Source organism: Cygnus olor, chromosome 21, assembly GCF_009769625.2.
Source record: "Cygnus olor isolate bCygOlo1 chromosome 21, bCygOlo1.pri.v2, whole genome shotgun sequence".
In the NCBI taxonomy this organism is placed as follows: domain Eukaryota; kingdom Metazoa; phylum Chordata; class Aves; order Anseriformes; family Anatidae; genus Cygnus; species Cygnus olor.
This window is the reverse complement of record NC_049189.1, coordinates 5920457-5940406: the sequence shown is the minus strand read 5'-3', so window position 1 is coordinate 5940406 and position 19950 is coordinate 5920457. Positions and strand designations below refer to the sequence as shown.

Genomic DNA, 19950 nt, shown 5'->3' with positions numbered 1-19950 from the left:
TAATATCGGTACCTTTCTCCTTTGCTGAAATGCACTTAGTCTTCTAGGAAGAATAAAAGCATAGATCATAATTGAATGAAATGGGTCAGACCAGATGTTGATTTAAAATTTTACTGCATCTTTAATATTTATAGAGAAAGCAGCAAGTGCCTAGTCCAAATAGATCATTAAAATAGAGACTGCATATGGAACATTTCAAACAGCACTAAAGTAAACTTTCACAACATTCTTTAAATATACTTTTGGAGTGATCACGCTGGCATAATTGCTCTGAAACTGTCCAATCTAAACCTCTTACATGGAATTTAGAAGCACAATGACCACAGAAAATTGGTAATTCTTATGGAAGGAAAGAAATTGTTTCTATAAGCTTTTTAGGAAGTTCACAATATTGTTGAGACCCCTTTCTCCAGATGAAAAGGACATCCAGTCACTATTAGAAAAGTTCATGATTCCATGGAATCCATCCTCAAGGTGGTACCAGGTCACTTGAACTCCATTGTCCTCCAGTCTCTTCTTGTACAGCAAGCCGTCATCCCTCAGCACATCAAACTCACAAGTCAAGATGAAAGACTCTGGCAGCTGCTGAATAACAGCATCTTCAGCTATCAGGGGACACAGGTTGGGCTCACAGAATCTTTTCATTGTCTCATAAACTACAGTTGGACAGTCAAGTAGCACATGTGATTTGTAGCCTCTGGCCTTAAATTTTTCAGGGATGTTGTCTGGACTCATCCACTTCTTATAATTTAATTTAATATCTATAGGAATATGTGAGCCCTCCAAGACCTCTTCCATATGTGATGTATCCCCATTTAGGTACTGCAAAGCAAAAAAAGCAGCACGTTCTCGGAATAAGAGAGGGACTCCCTGATTTTGCTGATAGGATGGTAAATTGAAGTCCAGTGCCTGAAGGTGTGGGTAGATCAAGATCTGAGCACGTAGCTTTGGGAGGTCTGATCTACCTGCCAGGGTCTGGCTAACAGCAGCTGCTAGATTGCCCCCTGCACTGTCCCCACAGACACTTATACGGGCAGGGTCCACCCCATAATGCTCTGTGTTCCTCATGAAGTGTATGGTAGCATTAAGACAGTCTTCATACGCAGCAGGGTATTTGTGTTCAGGAGCTAAACGGTACCTGATAAGCAGAAGGAGACAACAAAAGAAAGAGAAGGAAATGTTGTTAATTTTAAACGTATTGCTGAAAATACTGATTCTTGCAACCAGCAATACACCGATTACCTTAGAATTTTCCCTTTCTGCATAGGTTGTTTAAATAAACTGTGAGTAGTAGGTTCAGATAGTAGAGGTTAATTTGTGAGGATCATCATCTCTTTTTGTGGCATTGCTCAGGTATTGAACAACACAGGAGTACTCAGCTGCTAATTATGTCCAGGTCTTATGGGCAGTCATTTAATCAGTTTATGCTTTAGCTTTCCATGTGTCAAGTAGCAATGAGAGTATTTCCTTTCTATGTCTTTGTTGCTCCAACTCTATCATCATCATCCAAATCGCTGTTAGTATATTGATGATAATATTAGCTTGTCATTCATGTAATGCTCCTGTAAGCATCAAGTATTTTCTTTGAATGAGGGTTAAGTAGAATATTTGACTTACTGGCTGTTTACTATCAATTTTTAGGTGGGAGTTAAAAGCATGTCCTTCTTTTTCCAGTTAAATATTCATAAGCATTATTTGTGATTTAATCAGACAGTAAAAACTGAGTCAGTCTTTGGTGGTTTCAAACAAGAGCAGAGTAAATTTGTAAAAGCACATGCCTGATAAGTCCTTCGGAAATATCTACTGAGAATGGTTGTTGCTATGATCAGGCTAGCTATAAGGTGCTATTCGCAGTGTAGGAAATAATCTCTTAAAAAATGGCATAAGAAAAGACTCACCCAACAGATACAACCACTGAGTCACTTTCTCGGGCAAGAGAGCGGCATAGGTTTTCATGGGTGTCTGAAAGAAACATTCTCATTTGTGGTTTTGTTGGTGGGTTTTGTTTTTGTTGATTTTTTTCCCTCTCAACAGTGCTGACGTCCATTGTGTATGGCAAAGAATTGCAAAAGAAAAATACTGTCTACTTTTCTTTGACCCTTCCAACATAGCTCTGCAGATCTTTTTTACCCCCTTATCTTCCCTTTTCACTGTCTGTTTGCAGTTTGTTTTTTTTTTTGTCTCATACCTCATTGTTCTTCCCTTTAAGAGAAGTCAGATAACGCATAGCAGATGCTTTCTTCTGAAAGCTTCTGTGGTTATACTCAAATTCCATAACTGCTATAGGTCAAGCAACAATCAACTTTACCATTTATGAGGAGGTCACTTTTTAAACTGTATTATAATAATTTTTCTGCTAGTTATCTTACCAACACTTCCAAGTGTCCATCCTCCTCCGTGGAAAAACATAACTCCCCTCCTTTGGCTGGAAGATGGAGCCTTAGGCTGATAAATCCTTACAGGGACTTTCCCAAAACACAGGTCCTTGATGAAGAGCTTCTGGTCTGCTCCCAGAGTCCTTACACCTTGCATGTACCGGACAAAGTTAATCTGACTGCAGATACCAATCTTTTCCAAAATCTTTCCCTGTTCAAAGGCAAAAAGAATAGGGAATTCACTCAGAAGATTCTGTATTTTCCCAAGTAAAGGAACTGCAATGTCAGCATACTTGTGATATAAGTCTAAGTCACATCTTTTAGGAGAATCATTAAATATTTGAGTAGTTTTACTGGTGCAGTACAACTGAACAAATAACAGTAGCATCGGGAGAGGTCACATGAACAGCCATGTTCACCAAAGAGCCTAATCCCAAAGCAATGCAGCATTAACAAAGACTGGTGAAGTATATCCCTTTGCTTTCTGAGCAGGTCCTTTATGTGTCATTGAAAATGAGTTTGGTTTTCATTGGCTGTTCTGTCTTTGCCCTCTGAGAAGATGGGAAAACAGTGAAGGATAACAGTTCTGGTGATGAGTTAAGATAAGAATGTATTTGATAACTGCCTTTTGATTCATCTCAGAAATATTGACTGGTGTTGGCAATATATTTGTAGGAAGTTCCTGAGGTATTTAGTAAGCCTAAGCACCTGCTCCTTCTTTAAGCCAATGATACTCACACCAGGCACTTAAGGGTGAAAACAACCCAATTGAGAACTACAAGTCCAAGGTAACTTTACAGAAACAAAACAAAACCAAAAAGCCCTTAACCTCTTTTTTGAAATACTCTATTTACTCATTCCAAACTCTTCAAGCTCTTATTACACAATATCTTATTAGGGGGTTCTCATCAAAGACTGCCATGTTTCTATGGATTGTCAGTACAGTGTTATCGCTCGATATACCTACCTGTGAAAGGCGTTTTATTCATCAGTGACTATTTATAGCTGTTCTCCATATTTGATTTTGAGGCTGAAGAAAATAACAAGCTTTGCAACATTACTGATTTTAATTTTCTATAGAAATCAGTCTTAGTATTTCTGGTTCTATACAAACATGGTGAAATGATTTATTCTATTGTAATTTGCTGTTTTGCAAGCAGAAATGGAACAACTACAAAGTTGTTCTCACGTTAACATTGAACTTGTTTGGTTTGTTTGTTTGTTTTTTCATTCTTTATTATGTTGCAGCATACAGGTCTAGTTTATGGTACTAATGGGCAGTGTACATATGGTAAAAAGAGAGCTGCCTTTTTCAACTGCTGGATTGAAGTCAATATTTTCTGATTACAACTTGTGTTGAGACACAGCATGAGAATATACATGCTGGAATTCTTTAGTGTGATCCACTATAATCTAGAATATTCCCAACTGATATATGTATATATATATGCCTGTCTCTGTGTGTATATGCGATATCATTTTAAAAGAATTTGTCTCTCTTGGAGGTGCTATAGTAGTTTATTAAGTGCATGCACAACTTCTCACATATTCCTAGCCCTCCTATCAGCATTTATGCATCTGTCATTACATGAAAATACTCCTGATTCAGTGAGATCCTTTGTTAGCAGAGATCACCAAAAGTTGGGTGCTGGTAAGGGCTTTAACTCTTGTTAGCTTCCCACTCTTTTACATGCCAGCTCACCCTAAGAAGTCAGGCTGGCCAGAACTCTTCATTCCCGTCAAAATGAGCCTGCTTAGCTGCTCAGAAGTTACGAAAATGTGTTCAGGGGAGATGGAATTCCTTCGGTTTCTCTTGGGCATTATCACCTAATTTTGTCACTTGTTTGACAAAGATCAACCACCTTCCCAAAACCAGCTCTGGAAAGTTCAGTTACTAATTTAATCTTCAAAATAAATACAGAACTCCTCACCCCCAACTCCAAGCAAGCTTGAAAGCATGTCCCAAAGACATCAGATCTATTGTGAACCTGGACTGGAAATAGTTTCTATTGCATTTCCACTAACCATTCTTAATCAAATTGCTAGGTTAGCACAATTCATTTTACAGGCACAGTCAGGCTTTCAGACCCTTGTGTTAGTCAGCGCTCCCGTACTGCCTAATGTAAGAGCAAGGCAGAATCTGATTGCAATAATGTAGTGTAATGTAAAGAATCTGGTAAAGGTTTCTTTAGCAAAACCGAGCTTCTAACTGCAGCTTACAGCATGATTGCTATGCCCTGCTTGCCTCTCTGAAAATTGATTCAAGCAAGGCTCTAGGACTGCATCAAGTTCAAAATTTACAGATTCACCATTCTTCCCACAGAAATCATATGCAGGTAGTTAACTTACCACCACAGCTATGCATATTAAAATAATATGAATGATTCGGAGCTTCACAGGTTGATTCATTCCAGGAGGAATTTCAGAGTTGGAGAAATCAAAATTAATTGCCCCCATGATCAACAATATAAATCCAGCAACAAAAACTGCCAGGAATAACACCAGTATAGTGTAAATAGCTGCCATTTTGCTGAGCAGTAGACAAAGTGATCTGAAATGTCTTTGATTTGACTTTCCCAGATATCTTTGCCTGGTTACTTCCTGATTCTCAGATACCTTTGTTCGTCATAGGGCTGTTCTAGTAGGAAAAAAAAAAAAAAGAAAGAAAAAAAACCTTTCTCCTCCCATTTGCAAATACATTAGTATGTATCTTTCAGTTTCCCACTCCCTCTCTCCCCACTCCCTTTATTTCACAAACGATAAACTGTTTCAAGTCCTGAATTCTGTTAAAAAGCTATGCCAGCAACATTTCAGAATTTTTGCAAAAAACAGTCCTTAGCTGGGAGAAGGACTGCATTAATATTAAGATAATTAGAGGTGGAAAAGGGACACAGGGCATTCATATGCCTTGAGTTTGTGACACTATGAAGCACATTTCAGAAGAGTTTGTCTAAGGTTATGCAGAAATGGGAGCCTACGTGGGACAAACAGCACTTTAAATGGGTAAATGGATTGTCACCACTGTTGTTTTGGTAAGATGCACTTACAAAATTATGACATTACATCAGAATCTCAGCTGTTTCATATTTGTGTTTTCTTCTAAAAAATATGTTTCTAATTAGCTATTTCAAAGGAATTAAGAAATATAATCAATGCATCTCAGTGTACAGGCACTGATGCCCAATTTTAAAGACATTACTATTAAAAATTCTTATTTTTTTTAGTTTGTAATAACAAACTTACAATAGGAACAGGGAATCCTTCCCTGTTACTTTTGAACAGACTTGGTGTGTTTTAAGTAATCCAAGATAAAGCATCTCTTTTGGCTCCAATAAAAATAAGCTGTGGAATAAAGAATACAGAATACCAAAGAAATCCAAAATTTCTTGGCAGCAGTCTTGAGTACATCAATTTCAACAGTTCCTGACAGGAAAAAGGTCCATGTAAAGTATTTTACCTTAAAATAAAAATCCCTCAGAAATTTCCAGGTGACAGTGCAGGCTTGTTCTTGCCAAGAAGTTAAGCAGTTCCGGCCTTCCTGTTGTAATTGTGCATTAATCCTGATACCACACAGAACAAAACTACATATATCTCATGGTTGTAAGATGGGACAGATTTTTGCCTTGAATTCAAACTGAGATACTTCAGTCTACACTGACTAGATGAGAAATTAGCTCTTATTCTTTAGAACATAGTTCAAAAAATGGGAAATGAAATTAAGTGGATATCTTTCAACCTCACCATAACTTCTGTATTATATCAGCATTTCCAGAAAGCCATGTTTTTTATTTTTGTTTTTCTGTCTAACAAGGAAGAATTTCCATCTTTCTACTACAATTTTATTGTGGTGCTGTTTTTTTAAACTCCTCTTGCCTAGCTCTCCTCAGGCTTAGCTCTCTAGAGTGCAGCTTGAAGAATGCTTCCTATTGACATCAGCTACAAAGACTACACTGCAATTAGCCCCATCCTCCATTACTTAACACACAATTACAGTTCTTTTTAAGCTTCTCCAACCTCGCTGGAATTATCACAGCCTATGTAAGGAGTTTGGTCACTTGTTCTTCTTTTTCTGTTTCGCTCAGATCTTTTCTAGTGTCTCTTTTTCTGCTTTCATGTCTTCATCATTGTTAACACAAAGAAACTTCACAGCTTTATAGTTCTTTGGCCAGCTTTTCCTGCTTGTTTTTTATGTGTGTCTTGTTAAAAAGTTAGCTGAAAACAAAAGTTCTCTTTGTTTGGAGTAGTGCTTTATTTTTTCCCCTTAGGGCAGGGTGAAAATTTTAGTTTAAAGAAATGTTTATGATTTAGTTTCTCCTTTTTTATATTGTTATTCTAATTAATTTATTTCCTGGAACAAGGAGCTGGTTGTCACAACTTGTAATTTATTTGAATAAATAGTTAATAAATACTGACAATATATGAACTGAACTCCTTTAGAAAATATGCTGAAAGATCAGTGACCGGGCTTTTAACTTCTAGTGGGTCAGGCAAAGCGAGCAGAACGGGGTTATAAAAACAACATGGGAAGCTGAGTTTAGACTCATGGTCAGGTTACCTCATATCAGGTAAACCTCAGGAACTCAGTATGCTTTCCCGTATGAGCAAAAGGTACGTCATAAAATGACTTACGGTAGTCAGAATTTAAGTAGTTTCAAGTCATGCTGCTATATGTTGTACTTGCTGCAGAGTAGAATTTGTTAATGTAGAGCTGCTGTTGTTTAAATGACACTTCAGGTTTTAGTTGTGGATCTGAGTCTGCAACTCTTAAAACAAGTAGGATGTGAGAACACTGTTGAAATTGCAGTTTTGCAGGAAAATTAAAGAGGTTAAAATCTAACTTCATTAGGCAGCCGTAATAATTTTTGAGTTAAACTGTAATGATGGGGAAAAGTACCATGATGTTTTAGTTAGAAAACTTTATTGAAAGTAACATTTTTTCAAATTTTTTTTTTCAATGAGAAGTTGAGTGTTTTTGACAGGGCAGATGCTCTTCATAAAGTACTCTGAAATGGAAGGACCTGTTTTGTTTAAAAAAAAACACAACATAGTAGTGATTTAAAAAAAAAATCCTATCCAGTGGTGCTTCTGGAGTTGTATTGTTTCTACAGTCAGGTGACTATACACAGTAGTTTTCGACAGACCAATTCTTTCGTAAGTTTATTATTGTGCACTGAGTTGACTGACATCTGTTGACTGACTCTGGTCTGCCAGTGTTACATTGCTTCTTTCAACAAGAAATGTTTACTTAGGTTTATTACCGAGTATGGTTTATTACTGAGTTTAGCAAATTTATCTTACTCTTGCAACAGATGATTTTGAATTGCTAGTTTTTATTGTTGTTATTGACGAAGGCATTACAAAGTTGCTGTGACATTACAGCTTCTTGATAAGATAATGTTCTGCTTCTCTACCTTCATACAACTGTGAACTCTTTTAATAAACACATATGATAAGCATAAAATAATCTTGAAAGAGTACCAGAAGGGAAAGAAGGTTCATCTCTGCACTCCCCTAACACACGCACATTCACTGAAGTGTAGGGATTCCAGTTTAAGAATCAAGTTCTGAAACAAAACATCATTTCTCAAGTTCCAAACAAAGTCAAACCCATAGTAGTTCCAGCTGAGAAAGCCTGTCCCAGACAGACACCTGTATTTCAAGAAAAGCGTAGTCTTTGTGCAAGCTAACCCTAGAAATTAAAATGCGTAGCTGCAGTTTCACTATCTGACATAGGACTCCACAGAACCTAAGACACAGTGCCCTCTATCTGGTACTGTTACTATCTCCAACCTCCCACAAGGGCCAAAGTAGCTCCCAGCTGTTTTCTTCAGCATTTCTGGGTTGCGATAGAAGCTTCCGGAAGAGATGTTCTTGTCATTTGCCTTGAATGTGTGCCAGCTGTGCAGAGGTACTAGAACTGCTGGAGGTGAAGTGAAACAGTGCCAGGTGCTTGATCTTATTTGCGTGTTTTTATAATAATGTTTTCTAGAATGCTGGTGCTTTAAATAATCTTACCATTTGTTTGAGAGTAACTGAAGAAATTAGAAAGTATTAAATGCACTTCCTCATGCAGTCAAAATAGAAAAAATAAATCAAACGTGTTTGCATTCTTTGCCAAGTGTAAATTCACCATGGATAATGTAAGACTCACACCATTTTTCTGAAAAATACTGTTATAGACTGTTTATATAATTCACAGTGTTATCCATTATCTTTTTTCCAGATAAAAAGGAAAAAATCCCATAGCCAAAAAAGGCTAAAATTCCATGAAAACCACTCTCAGAATGATGCCAGGTTACTTGAATGCCATTGTCCTCCAATCGCTTCTTGTATAACAGTCCATCATCTCTAAGCACGTCAAACTCGCAGGTCACAATATAGGATTCAGGGAGCTGGCAAATAATTGAGTCTTCAGCTAAAAGGGGGGAAAATGTTATTGCTAACAGTTCTTTGACTGCTTCATGGACTTCATGTTTATATGAAGTGGATTTCTGCGGTATGTAGCCTCTAATTTTAAATTCATCAGGAATATTGTCAGCACTTATCCATTTTTTATATTTCCGTTTCATACTCTCAGGAACATGGCAATTTTGAAGGACATCTTCCAGAAATGATGGTTCTCTATTAAGATAACGAAAACAGAAGTAGATAGCTAGCTTCCGATACAACATGGGGACTCTAGCATTCTGCTGATAGGAAGGTAAATGAAAATCTAGCCCTTGTAGTCCTGGGTAAAGTAAGACCTGTGCACGTACTTTTGGGAGATCCCTTTTATTTACCAGTATTTGGCAAATAACCGTAGCAAAATTAGCTCCACAACTGTCACCGCTAATGATGATGAGAGCAGGATCCACGTGATACTCTTCTAAATTCCTCATAAAGTATAAGGTAGCATTGAGACAATCAAAATATTGCCCTGGATATGGGTGTTCAGGAGCCAAACGATAACTGAAATGTCAAAGACATTGTGGTTATTGTCAAAGTAATTATAAAAATTTAATTTGCATTGTTCTTGGGTGACTGGTATGGTAGTTAGGTGGGCCGTTTTATCTAAATTTTAAAGTTTATGTTTGTTTTTAACTCCATGTAGAGTGAAACAAAGTAATGGTGTACAGCTATTTTAGAATACTTGGCCTGTAAGCACATTTCTAAATTAAATTAAAGGCTAAAGCGAGAAATGGGGAACACCATCTAAAATAGCAAATATCTCCAGCATATTTTTCAGAAATGTTTCAATTGTGAGAGCTGTGTTACCATAAATATTTATATGTAAAAGTAGCACTTACCCAACAGAAACAACCACTGAGTTACATTTTTTGGCAATACAGCGGCATATTCTTTCAAAGGCTCCTAAAGACAAAGTTTATCAGAAATTATGTTTTAGAAAGGCAAAAAAAGTCATTGAGTACCTCAGCGTGCTCAATATCCAGGTAACCAGGTCTCCCGTTCCCTTCCCAAAAGGGCCCACAATTTCCCTAGTCATCCCTTTGTCACTGGTATACCTATAGAAGCCTTTCTTGTTGCCCTTGACATCCCTGCCAGATGTAGTTCTACCAGGGCTTGAGCTTTCCTAACCTGATCGGAGAGTTTCTCTGTATTCCTCCCCAGATATCTGTCCTTTCTTCCACTCTCTGTAGGCTAGGACGGTTCTGTAGACTTTTTGTAGGCATTCAGTATATCTGTCTTTATCCATCTTTTCCAGCCTGAAGAGTCTTAGTCTGTTCACTTATTCTCTGTAAGGAAGCACTTTCATCATCTACACAGCCTCTCTAAGCAGTATGCAGTATTTAAATACATCATGGATTTATTGCAGCTGCATAAAGAGGTTTCCTGTTTTGTCCTATCTTCCTTTCCTAATAAAAAATCATGGCACTTTATTGTCTTTTTGATTGCTACTTTGCACTACGTCAACATTTTCAGGCAATTTTCTAACACAATTGCAAAATCATCTTCCTGCAAAGTAGTTAGTTATTGTTTTATTTATAACGTTAGGGTGTTCTGCTCATCTGTTTGACTTCTGCTCTCCATTTCACCTACCATTTTATTACCTAATCCTCTGACATCTTAAAGGCATTCTGCACTTTTTCAGCCAGCTGCTACCTGCACTGCTGGAGTTATTATCTTACCACCTCTCACCTGCTTTTCTGTGTTTGAATAGCACTGGTTAGCACTGGTCCCAGTGCAGATCCTTATGGAAATCTCACAGGAACCTCCTGCAAGCCACCTTATTTCCACCTTGTAGTCAGTTTTTATCCAAGTAAAGGATCATCACTCAGGTGTCATGGGTGTGTAGCATCTTTAAGAGAGTCTTTTGGAAATCAAAGTAAGTTTCCTTTATTCATATATTTGCTGACTCATATGAAAAGCTTAAATTGATTTGTGAAGCATAGCTTCATTTTATACAAGTTGTATGGATTTTAAGGAGTAATTCATATTTATCCGTTCAACAATTCTGTTCTCATTGTGGCTTCTGCTAATTTGCCAGTTCTGGACTTCAGCCTTTCTAGTCTGCAAGTCCTTTTAAAAACGTATCATTATGTTAGTTGTTTTCCTGTTATCAAATACCAAGGGGAATTCAAGTGAAAGGTCACATGCAGGTATAGTCAATGTATAGGTATGGGTATTATATTAAACCATGACACATTATGATGCAGCTCCTATAATGTGCAGATTATGCAACGGCAATTGTGTTTTGAAAAACAACTGTCCAACTTTATGGTGTTTTTTTCTTCCAGTGAAAAGAATTCACTGTTCATTTAAATCATGGAGGCTTGTATCTCGAGTCCTCACCACGACCCAGACTAGCTCTAGAACTAGAAGCATCACAGCTGGTGTTAGTCTGGCCCTCCACTCAGACTACATGCTGTGCAGTGAAATGAGGGTAGAGTATTTCTGCCACAGTGCAGAATGGGACCTGAATTACTATAAGCTATTGTTTCTACATGATGCTGAACCAAGCCAAGTAGGCTCACAACCTGAGCTGTGGGGAACTGAAGTCTGTCTGACACCGTGCACGTGGACACTTACCCTTTGAAACAGCAAAGGATTCAAAACCCACAAACTTCCCTGTATGACCCCTGGAATGAAATTCAGATTTCCATGCTAAGGTGCCTTGGCTTCCAAGCAAAGCCCACGTAGACTTTGTTGCTCAGAAAGAGATCCAGAACAGTTAAGAGGCTGAGCAGGCAACCAGTGAGACAATCAAAGAGTTGTCTCCCTTTCTGAACAAGAAATCATTTATTTTGTGCAATTGAATCACAAGAATCAAACTCCCCCAAATTGGTTTTATTTTTAATGCTCACGTATTAAAGCATATGTATGCTTCATTTTGATTCTTTGATTCTTAAAGTAAGACAGCAAAAGCACCAGAGAAAGGACTGACACACTTCCGAAGGGTAAAGGTTTAGATTTGATTTTAGAAATAGAACTTTCTGATTTCTTACTAATGCTCCCAAATGTGCCAGCGCCTCCATGAAAATATAGTATTCCTCTTCTTTTACCAGTAGGTGGCCACTTAGGCTGATAAATCCTCAAAGGTACCTCATCTACTTTGAGATCCTTGATAAGAAGTTTTGAATCTCTGCATGGTAGTATTCCATCTAGCACAAATCGCAATAAGGTTAAATCACTGCAGACCCCTAGCTTCTGCAAAATCTTTCCCTGTTGAAAAGAAAGAATTCAGCAAATTAACATGAAAGGTTCCAACTCTCTTTAATTAAAACAATAATAATAAAAATCTCAGATTTATTTTACTGTATTGTATTTCAAGAGGTACTGGAGACAGTGCTTCAGTGGAGTTATGGTGACTATTGAGAAATCTTTGAATTGGTTTGATTGAATTGAGTGTCACTGAAGATTGCCAAAATGTAACACAGCAAACCCCGTTTTGCATAAGCAGTTGTCCTCTTACTCATTATCTATGTTTGCATGTTTCTTTTTGTGAATCTGAAAAATAATTACAAATGTATTTAAGCTGAAGATATGGGGGAAAGGAGTAAAATAAGTTTTGATTTGGAAATTAGTGTCATAAGCAACTATGGGCGGCATGAAGGTGGTGAAAGAGGATTAGATGTTAAATTATAAATTGAGCTCTGCTAAAATCTATGGGAGTGTTAAGCTCATTATGTACACAAACAACAGCGGTTGCTTTTACTTCTTAAAGCTATGATGAAGAGGGCAACATTTTAGAAGGTATTTTATTATCTTTTATATTTAAGATACTATATATTTTGTAGGAAAAAATACAAAGAAAATTTAATTACCCAGAGAAGAAGTTTTTGAGGTTTAGTGGAAAAGACTAACTATATTCCAGCTGCAACATAATGTCTTAACTTTAAAATCAACCATTTTGAAGTCAATGTCAAAATACTGTGGTATTTGTAGGGAAAAATGTCCAGACTCTTAGTGGATTCAGTGGTCACTTTTAGCCCAAGGAAATTCTGGTTTTAAGACTAACATGTAGATCTAGAATGTGATGTAACACACTCACTAACAACTTTTTTTATGTTGATTCTTTTTTCCTCTCTACAAATCTGTACTAAGTTCCTATGACGCTGAAAATCCTACATGACTTAGGAGATGGAAGGAACAAGTTCCAGAATTTTTGAATCTGAAGGTCTCCCATTTTTACTTTTTTTTTTTTTTCCAAAATAATTAATTTCTGCTTTTGGTTTGAAAGAATTTTGTCTTTATATTATGGAGTAGATATATTGGATACATGTTACATTCATGTGAGTAAATACACACACTGACACACATGCATTTTTAAAGAATGAGAAAAACCCAAGCTTATCGTTCATAAATATGCCTATATCCTACTTTCTGAACTAGCCACATAAGAAATTATATCATTTGGTTTATTTACCAGTGCTTACAGGTTTCAGGTGGGTGAATTGCTGCTGCCATTTTACTTTTTTTCCTTGCGCCATTATCTTCCAGCTCCCAAGCATCATACCAAAATAAAAAGGAAATCCCCAGTATTAAGAAAGTTAACTTACCGACATCATGGTTGTAATCATCACGGAATGGTAAAACCGAAGCTTTAGAGGTTGGTCAATTCCAGGTGGCAGTTTTGAATTGAAAAAGTCATAAAATAACCCCCCCAGAAACAGTGCTGGTATTATAACAGGAGAGATGAAAACCATTCCAATTATTGCTAAACCTGTATAGATGAATGCCATTTCACTTCCATGGAAGTGAACTCAAAAAAAACCCTGTTCTATCTAAAGCCTCGTTTTTCAAGCGGTGTCTTCACAGGAGACTAAGCACTCAGTTTATAAGCAGAAATAAGTTTATTAATGTTGCAATACTCTGATATTCTCCACCCTTCTTTGCTAATGATATTATTGGCAACACTTCCTTATACTAAAAAAAAAAAAAAAAAAAAAAAAGGAGGAGGGGGAAACATTTACTCTTTACAAAAGGAGAAATTCGAAATGTATGGAATTGATCTATATCGTGTGTTCTTCACTGACATAGAGATGCCTGTCCAGGGGCCACATGAGAAGATCGTCTCTGTCTGTTTGTTCTGGGCTCATTATGGAGGGACACTGCAGCTGTCAATTTTAGAGATGTGCAGCTGCTTGCAGTTGTCACCAAGGTGGATACTCCAAGAAGAAAAATAATCAAATCCATATTTTTTGATTTTGATTCATAGTGGAATGCACAGACCCAGTTAAGTAAGAGGACATTTGCTTGGAATATAACCTGTGATACAGTTTTGCGGAAATATTTGCCTGATTATGTGATGTTTATTACTTTAGCTGTGAAATTTTAGCATAGATTCAATTCTTCAGGCTGATATAGGAGTACAGGTGGTCACTGTAAAATCAGTGCTAGGCTGCGCCACTCTTAACTTACATGAAGGTCTCTCCAGGTGCAGGATGTGATATCTTTGGAGATTCAAGCCACTGCTGTTTCTGGTAAAACCTTTTCACTGATTAACCTCTAAGAATGTTATACTCAATCATGAAGTTACAGTTCCCAAACTTTTTTCTTTTCCTGGGTTTTAAAATGAAATTCCAGTCTGAAAACTGATTTCATCCTTAGTTTCATTAGCACAATATTTAAATCAAAACAATCAGGTCAGCTGGCTTGCACAATTCTAGCTGGTGGAGATAAGAATGTGTGGGACAAAGCAATGTATATCTGCCCCAACATTTGTGAAATAGGCAAGCCCTCAGCTCTTCGCAGTAAGGGCTTTTCTTTGCTGAGATTTGGTGACTGGGGCCTTCTTTTACTTGTATAGTTCACCAATTTAGCAATCTAGTTGGTCTTAGTAATGTCAAATTGTACAGTATTGAAACATATCCAGCCATCCATGGCCAATACTCATTCTAATCTAACCTTATCAACTTCTTTTTCTTTTTTTTTCTTTATCAATATCAGAACACAGATTGTAAACCAAAAGCAATTTAAAAGTATTGCCCTCCCTTTTTTGTATTGCATTTTAGAAATCTGCTAAATATCTCTCAAGGCCGCTTCATTATTTTGCTATAAGGAAGGAAAATTTTCCAATAATTTCCCTATTAATTAATTTCACCTTACCAGTAATGTCATCCAAGATGTTATGAAAGCACCAAAGAAGAAAGAGTGTTAAATAAATTAAACTTAAATAATCCCGTTGCTGCATGTTACTTTTCAACTGATGCTTGTTCATAGACGCTTCATACCTGGTCAGCCATTCCTGTACCTGCAGGTGTATGAACAGAAGTATCTGTGGTCGGTGTCAATCTCTCATAGATCATGTTGAGCAGAGGGTGCCATGTTTCTAACAGTCAGTGTGGGTTTTTTTTCCAATTATTTTGAGGTGTTCAGTTGTCAAAAAGACATGTTTTCTTCCCTTTCAGTCCAGTCGATGAAACAAGTACCTTAAATTTTTGCAGACAACAGAATGTTCTTTCTGGCACTAGAGAGAAATCTATCTTGGATAAAAAGCTACTACCAGTAGCTCTTTACACTGCAGCTCTTTGCTGATGTATTGTCATACATCCATTCTTTTACTCTTTCAGTAAGCTCATTGCAAACCCCAGCTTCCCCAAATGCTTTGCCTGTTTGTAAAAGAAACTGGTTTGTATTTGCTAAAGATTCAAGAGGTTCAACTAAACCTGATAGAACTAATACAGCTTGGAGTTTGGAGTTGTAATGTGTATTTCTGGACATGCATGTGATACTTTGTTCTAATAAAACATTTAACTCTTCAGAGCTCATAAAACTGATACTTTATTCATCAAATTTAGAGTTGCTGGAGATGGACATGTTTAATATATCAGCTGGTGAGTACATAATTGACGTAGTGTAAATTCTTTCCAGAGAGTCTCCATTTATGCAAGAAGATAGTCATTTTTTTCATTTTTTTCATAATTTTTCAGCATATTTCTAATGGACATAGTAATGATGGCAAGAGAAAGGATTATCACAATCCCTATTGATAGAAATATGATCGTTGCTGGTTTGTTGTATTATGTTTTTCCTCCCTACCAGGCTTAACCTGTTGATTTCTGTAAGGCCTAAATTGGTGTGCATTCAAGGTAGAGAATGCATAAAACTCATCAATTTCACATCTGTTGTTTATCAGTGTAAGAGGCAGGCAGCTTTCAAACCAAACACCAATAAAGCCAAAAATGTCAGGGTAGCTGATGCTTATGAGTTACATGAACGTCAGGTCTTATTGTTTTTGTAATGTCTTTCCTTAAAATATTGCAAAACATTTCACTTCTGATTGTAGGCTGTGTTAGGAAACAGTTGACTATTGTGAAGCTACTATGTGTAATAGTGGAAATACTACAAGCAATAACTAAAATATGATAAAGTTGCTAGATATAATGGCTGAGGTACTGATTCAGTCACGTATAGCCAGGTTTAGTAACTAACTGGAAGTCATAAAGCTAAGAACGTAGAAAGGAAAAAAAAAAAGTATTACAAGGAAAGATTAAAAGCAGAAATAAGCTGCTATGTTACCATTTTTAATTCTTCTTGTTTGTTTGTTTGTTTGTTTTTTCAGGTACCTTTTGAAATGAAACACTCCTGTATATATAATTTACCTGGTTGTGTTTATGTGTTTATTTACTCTAGGTAATGTAGTATGACAATTAGATTCTATAATGCGAACTAACTTCAGTTTCACCAAGGAGAAATCGTACTGTCCTCCAGCTCAGATTTCTGGATTTATGTAAACAAATGACTGAAAGCGTCTCAGACCTCCTCACACCTGTACACCGTACTCTTCCAATCTGGGATATGGATTTACTGTGGCCTTTAGAGGGACAATAAAAAGATTTGAGAAATTATAGCTTAGTCCTCACTAAATGATACTGTTTATTAAAGGTTCCGTATAGTTACTTGATCTGTCTCTTTCTTCACTCAGCCTGCCTCCTACCTCCCTTTTGGTGTCCTCCCTCTTTGTTATCTCCATCTCCCCACCCAAATTAGTAGCCACTCCTTGTGCATTTTGCTCTCATTCATGACTGAACATCGCCTTCTATTTAGTCTGCTGTAAGTCTTTCCTTACCTTTCTTCCTCTAAGTTCTGCTATGAAATATATCCCTTCCAAATGACTCCCAGCTTAAACACTTGCTAACAAATTCTGCAGTAAAAAGCTGTACTGTGTCAAAAATTTGAAGTAAAAATGGTAACAGGTATTATGTGTTAGCATTCAGTGATGAAAAATTCAGATTTTGTGTTGTACGATTCAGAGCAGGAACTTTTTCGAAATGATGACTCTGTGGAAGGCTTTTGTTAACGTAGCATTCTGAAATGTGGATGAGTTCTTGGATGTGTGTGCCTCTGTGGCTGTGCAGTTCTGTTCCTCAGGATGGGTGAACTCTGCTCCACCCAGAGTCCAAATAAACTGCTCCAGAACCTCAACCTGGCATTTCATGATAGGCCACCACACCAAAATGTGTTCTTGAGTCATAAGCAGTTTGAATGTAAATGGCAGAACTGCAACAGCCTTAATTTGCTGTGGCCAGATCCAGCTGATACTTGTAACTCAGAATATTCAGGTTAGCAGGAGAGGAATGCATCCTCAGCAAGTTTGCTGCTGATGGTAATCATCAAAGATGGAACTGGGAGGTGCTGTTGACTCCCTGCAGTGACGAGAGGCTGTGCAGAGGGATCTAGCTAGATTGGAGCACTGGGCAGTCGTCAATGGCATGAAGTTCAGCAAAGGAAAACGTCGCATGCTGCACCTGGGATGGAGCAGGGCCGGACACAGGTACAGACTGGGAGATGCGTGGCTGGAGGGAGCAGCCCTGCAGAAAGGGACCTGGGGATGCTGGTGATATCAGGCGCAGCATGAGCCAGCAGTGTGCTCTGGCAGCCAAGAGGGCAAACTGCATTTTGGGGCAACAAAGCTGGTAAAAGGGCTGGAGGGCACATCCTGTAAGGAGAGGCTGAGGACGCTTGGGTTGTCCGGTTTGGAGAAAAGGAGGCCACGAGGTGACCCAGTTGCTCTCTGCAGTGCCCTGAGCAGGGGAAGCACCGAGGGAGGCACTGCTCTCTGCTCCCAGGTAACTGATGGCATCGAACTGCCCAGAGCTGCGCCAGGGGAGGGTCAGGCTGGGTGTTAGGGACAATTCCGTTACCATGAGGGTGGCCAAACACTGGAACAGGCTCCCTAGAGAGGTGGCTGATGCCCAGTGCCAGACAGTGTTCAAGAGGCATTTGGACAACTCCCTCACTGATGTGCTTTAGCTTTTGGTTAGCCCTGAAGAGATCAGGCAGTTGGACTCGATCTTTGAAGGCCCCTTCCAACTGTTCTGTTCTGTTCCGTTCTGTTCTGTTCACTATCATGAGAGAGTCAATAAACACAATGAATCACTGGGGTAACGGGCAATTGGAAGACAACTGACAGGAATAAAAGAAACCATAGTTTACAGGATTCTCTCTATTTATTTCAGCAGCAGTATCCTACAGAGAATGTGCATCATAAGTAGAGAATAATATTAAATGTTTTTTTAATAATTGAATTCAAAATTTGGAGTATTTTCTAATTGCCTGCTTATTTTCCAAAATACCTGTTGTGTATTGGCTTTTAAATAGAGTAGTACAAAGAGGTAATGTAAAGATAGCAAAACAGAAGATAATTGAAGTTGTAAAGTTCTGTAATAAACCGCTATAACTTGATTGGTTTAGAACAGGTAATTGAACTCGAAAATTAGTATGGCTTAAATCCTACTGTGTTGTTAAACCTACTGCTTTAGTATATGAAGGCATAGCAGCAGGTTCAGTAAAAATATTTAAGTCTAAAACGTTCTATGACCTTTTGTAATGTCTTTCGGGTGCTCAGATTATGTGCCCAAGAGCAGAAAGCAGTTTCCCAGGTTATTCTAATAGCATTGAAATATCAATTGTATACTGACATCTGGTGGTTGGAATGGTGCACAACAATTTGCTTTCCCTTTCTTAATTTTCTTAACATCTTTCTGTAATATATAGCCATTCAAATAGTATCTAGACCTCCCAGCTTCACAGACCTTTTCAGCATTTCACTAGTTTTCATGTCCTGACAATGTTCTGATCTGTTCCTGAATCCTCTTATTTGTGATATACTGCCTATGTGCAAAAGTCTAGAGAACAGACTAGAATGTGGCTCCTGTCCAAATTATTTAGGGTTGACACCTCTGGAGTGGACCAGTCTTGTTCACGCTCCATTACTTTGTTGAAGGAATACGTGCGCTGAGATTTTATTGTGAGTACTGAATGTTCAGAATAACCAGTTATTTTACTACTAGTCGAGTCATTAAAGAAAGAAAAGATCTATAGTGTCTTCAGCATGTCTTCTTGGGGCTTTATTACCTAAACAGTTGCCAGCCTTTTTCTTTGTCTCACTCTGACATTCTCTGTATGTATTTATTCTTCTAATACATATTCTTCTAATGTATTCTTCTATAACTTTATGGACAAATTGCCACCCATGCCAATGAAGAACGTAAACCTCAAAATTAGTATCATTTTTGCCCATATGCAAAATAGTTCAAAATTCATTTTGAATAGCATTCAAAAGTCAGTATAACTGATATGTCTGCCTAGATATGTAGGAGATTTTTGCTATTTTGGTCATGCAAATTGTGTTAATTTTGAAAGACCATGTGGAAAAACCCTGTAAATATATATATATTTATATACTTATTTTTTAAAGACTTTGTGAGTTTAGCTAGATGGCATTCAGATTGTTCTAGCAGGCTTTATTTTCCAGTATGCTGAATATAAATAACAGAGCCATGCTGAGTATAGCAGAACATCCTTCCATTGTTTGTAAGGTATCTTATTCCACCTGAAGACTTCCCGTACATAATTGTCTTCAGCATTCTTTGCTTTTGATTATAGTTTAAATAAGCCAGTAGTGGGCAGAAGATGTATGCAATAATGTCAGATAAAGAGCTTATTATTTTTAAATTATAGAGCTAGAAATTTCTCTGACAAGAACAAAAGTAGTTCATAGTGTGGGCAGTGTTTCGGGTATTCATTTAATCAAAGATAGTCAGAAGTTTTGACTGTAAGTGAAATTACATCCTACCCATGCTTCCATTTCTGCATGGAAATGCAGTATGTCTCCAACATACTGAAGAATTCA

The 19950-nt window shown here is 37.5% G+C and overlaps 3 protein-coding genes across 3 annotated transcripts in view; 1 reads left to right on the top strand and 2 right to left on the bottom strand.

Moving 5' to 3' along the window:
* Nucleotides 1–19950, top strand: part of LRRC38 (leucine rich repeat containing 38) — a 102459-nt gene that overhangs the window by 51401 nt on the left and 31108 nt on the right. The window lies entirely within an intron of this gene.
* On the bottom strand, nt 155–5077 carry LOC121058404 (arylacetamide deacetylase-like 4). The gene is made up of 4 exons (XM_040533921.1): nt 4725–5077; nt 2370–2586; nt 1899–1962; nt 155–1138 (listed from the first exon to the last, which is right to left on the bottom strand). Exons 1-4 carry the CDS (start codon nt 4899–4901, stop codon nt 364–366), a joined length of 1233 nt encoding a protein of 410 aa, XP_040389855.1. The 5' UTR covers nt 4902–5077; the 3' UTR covers nt 155–363.
* On the bottom strand, nt 8317–13659 carry LOC121058401 (arylacetamide deacetylase-like 4). The gene is made up of 4 exons (XM_040533918.1): nt 13373–13659; nt 11819–12035; nt 9662–9725; nt 8317–9323 (listed from the first exon to the last, which is right to left on the bottom strand). Exons 1-4 carry the CDS (start codon nt 13553–13555, stop codon nt 8549–8551), a joined length of 1239 nt encoding a protein of 412 aa, XP_040389852.1. The 5' UTR covers nt 13556–13659; the 3' UTR covers nt 8317–8548.

Excerpts from the sequence above, each read along its gene's own strand:
- LOC121058404 (XM_040533921.1), bottom strand. The coding sequence starts at position 4,901 with ATGGCAGCTATTTACACTATACTGGTGTTATTCCTGGCAGTTTTTGTT. Across the intron at positions 2,587-4,724 it reads TAATATGCATAGCTGTGGTG|GGAAAGATTTTGGAAAAGAT; the intron begins GTAAGTTAACTA and ends GCCTTTGAACAG. Across the intron at positions 1,963-2,369 it reads ATGGACACTTGGAAGTGTTG|ACACCCATGAAAACCTATGC; the intron begins GTAAGATAACTA and ends TGTTTCTTTCAG.
- LOC121058401 (XM_040533918.1), bottom strand. The coding sequence starts at position 13,555 with ATGGCATTCATCTATACAGGTTTAGCAATAATTGGAATGGTTTTCATC. Across the intron at positions 12,036-13,372 it reads TGATTACAACCATGATGTCG|GGAAAGATTTTGCAGAAGCT; the intron begins GTAAGTTAACTT and ends TCTTTTCAACAG. Across the intron at positions 9,726-11,818 it reads TGGCACATTTGGGAGCATTA|GAGCCTTTGAAAGAATATGC; the intron begins GTAAGAAATCAG and ends CTTTGTCTTTAG.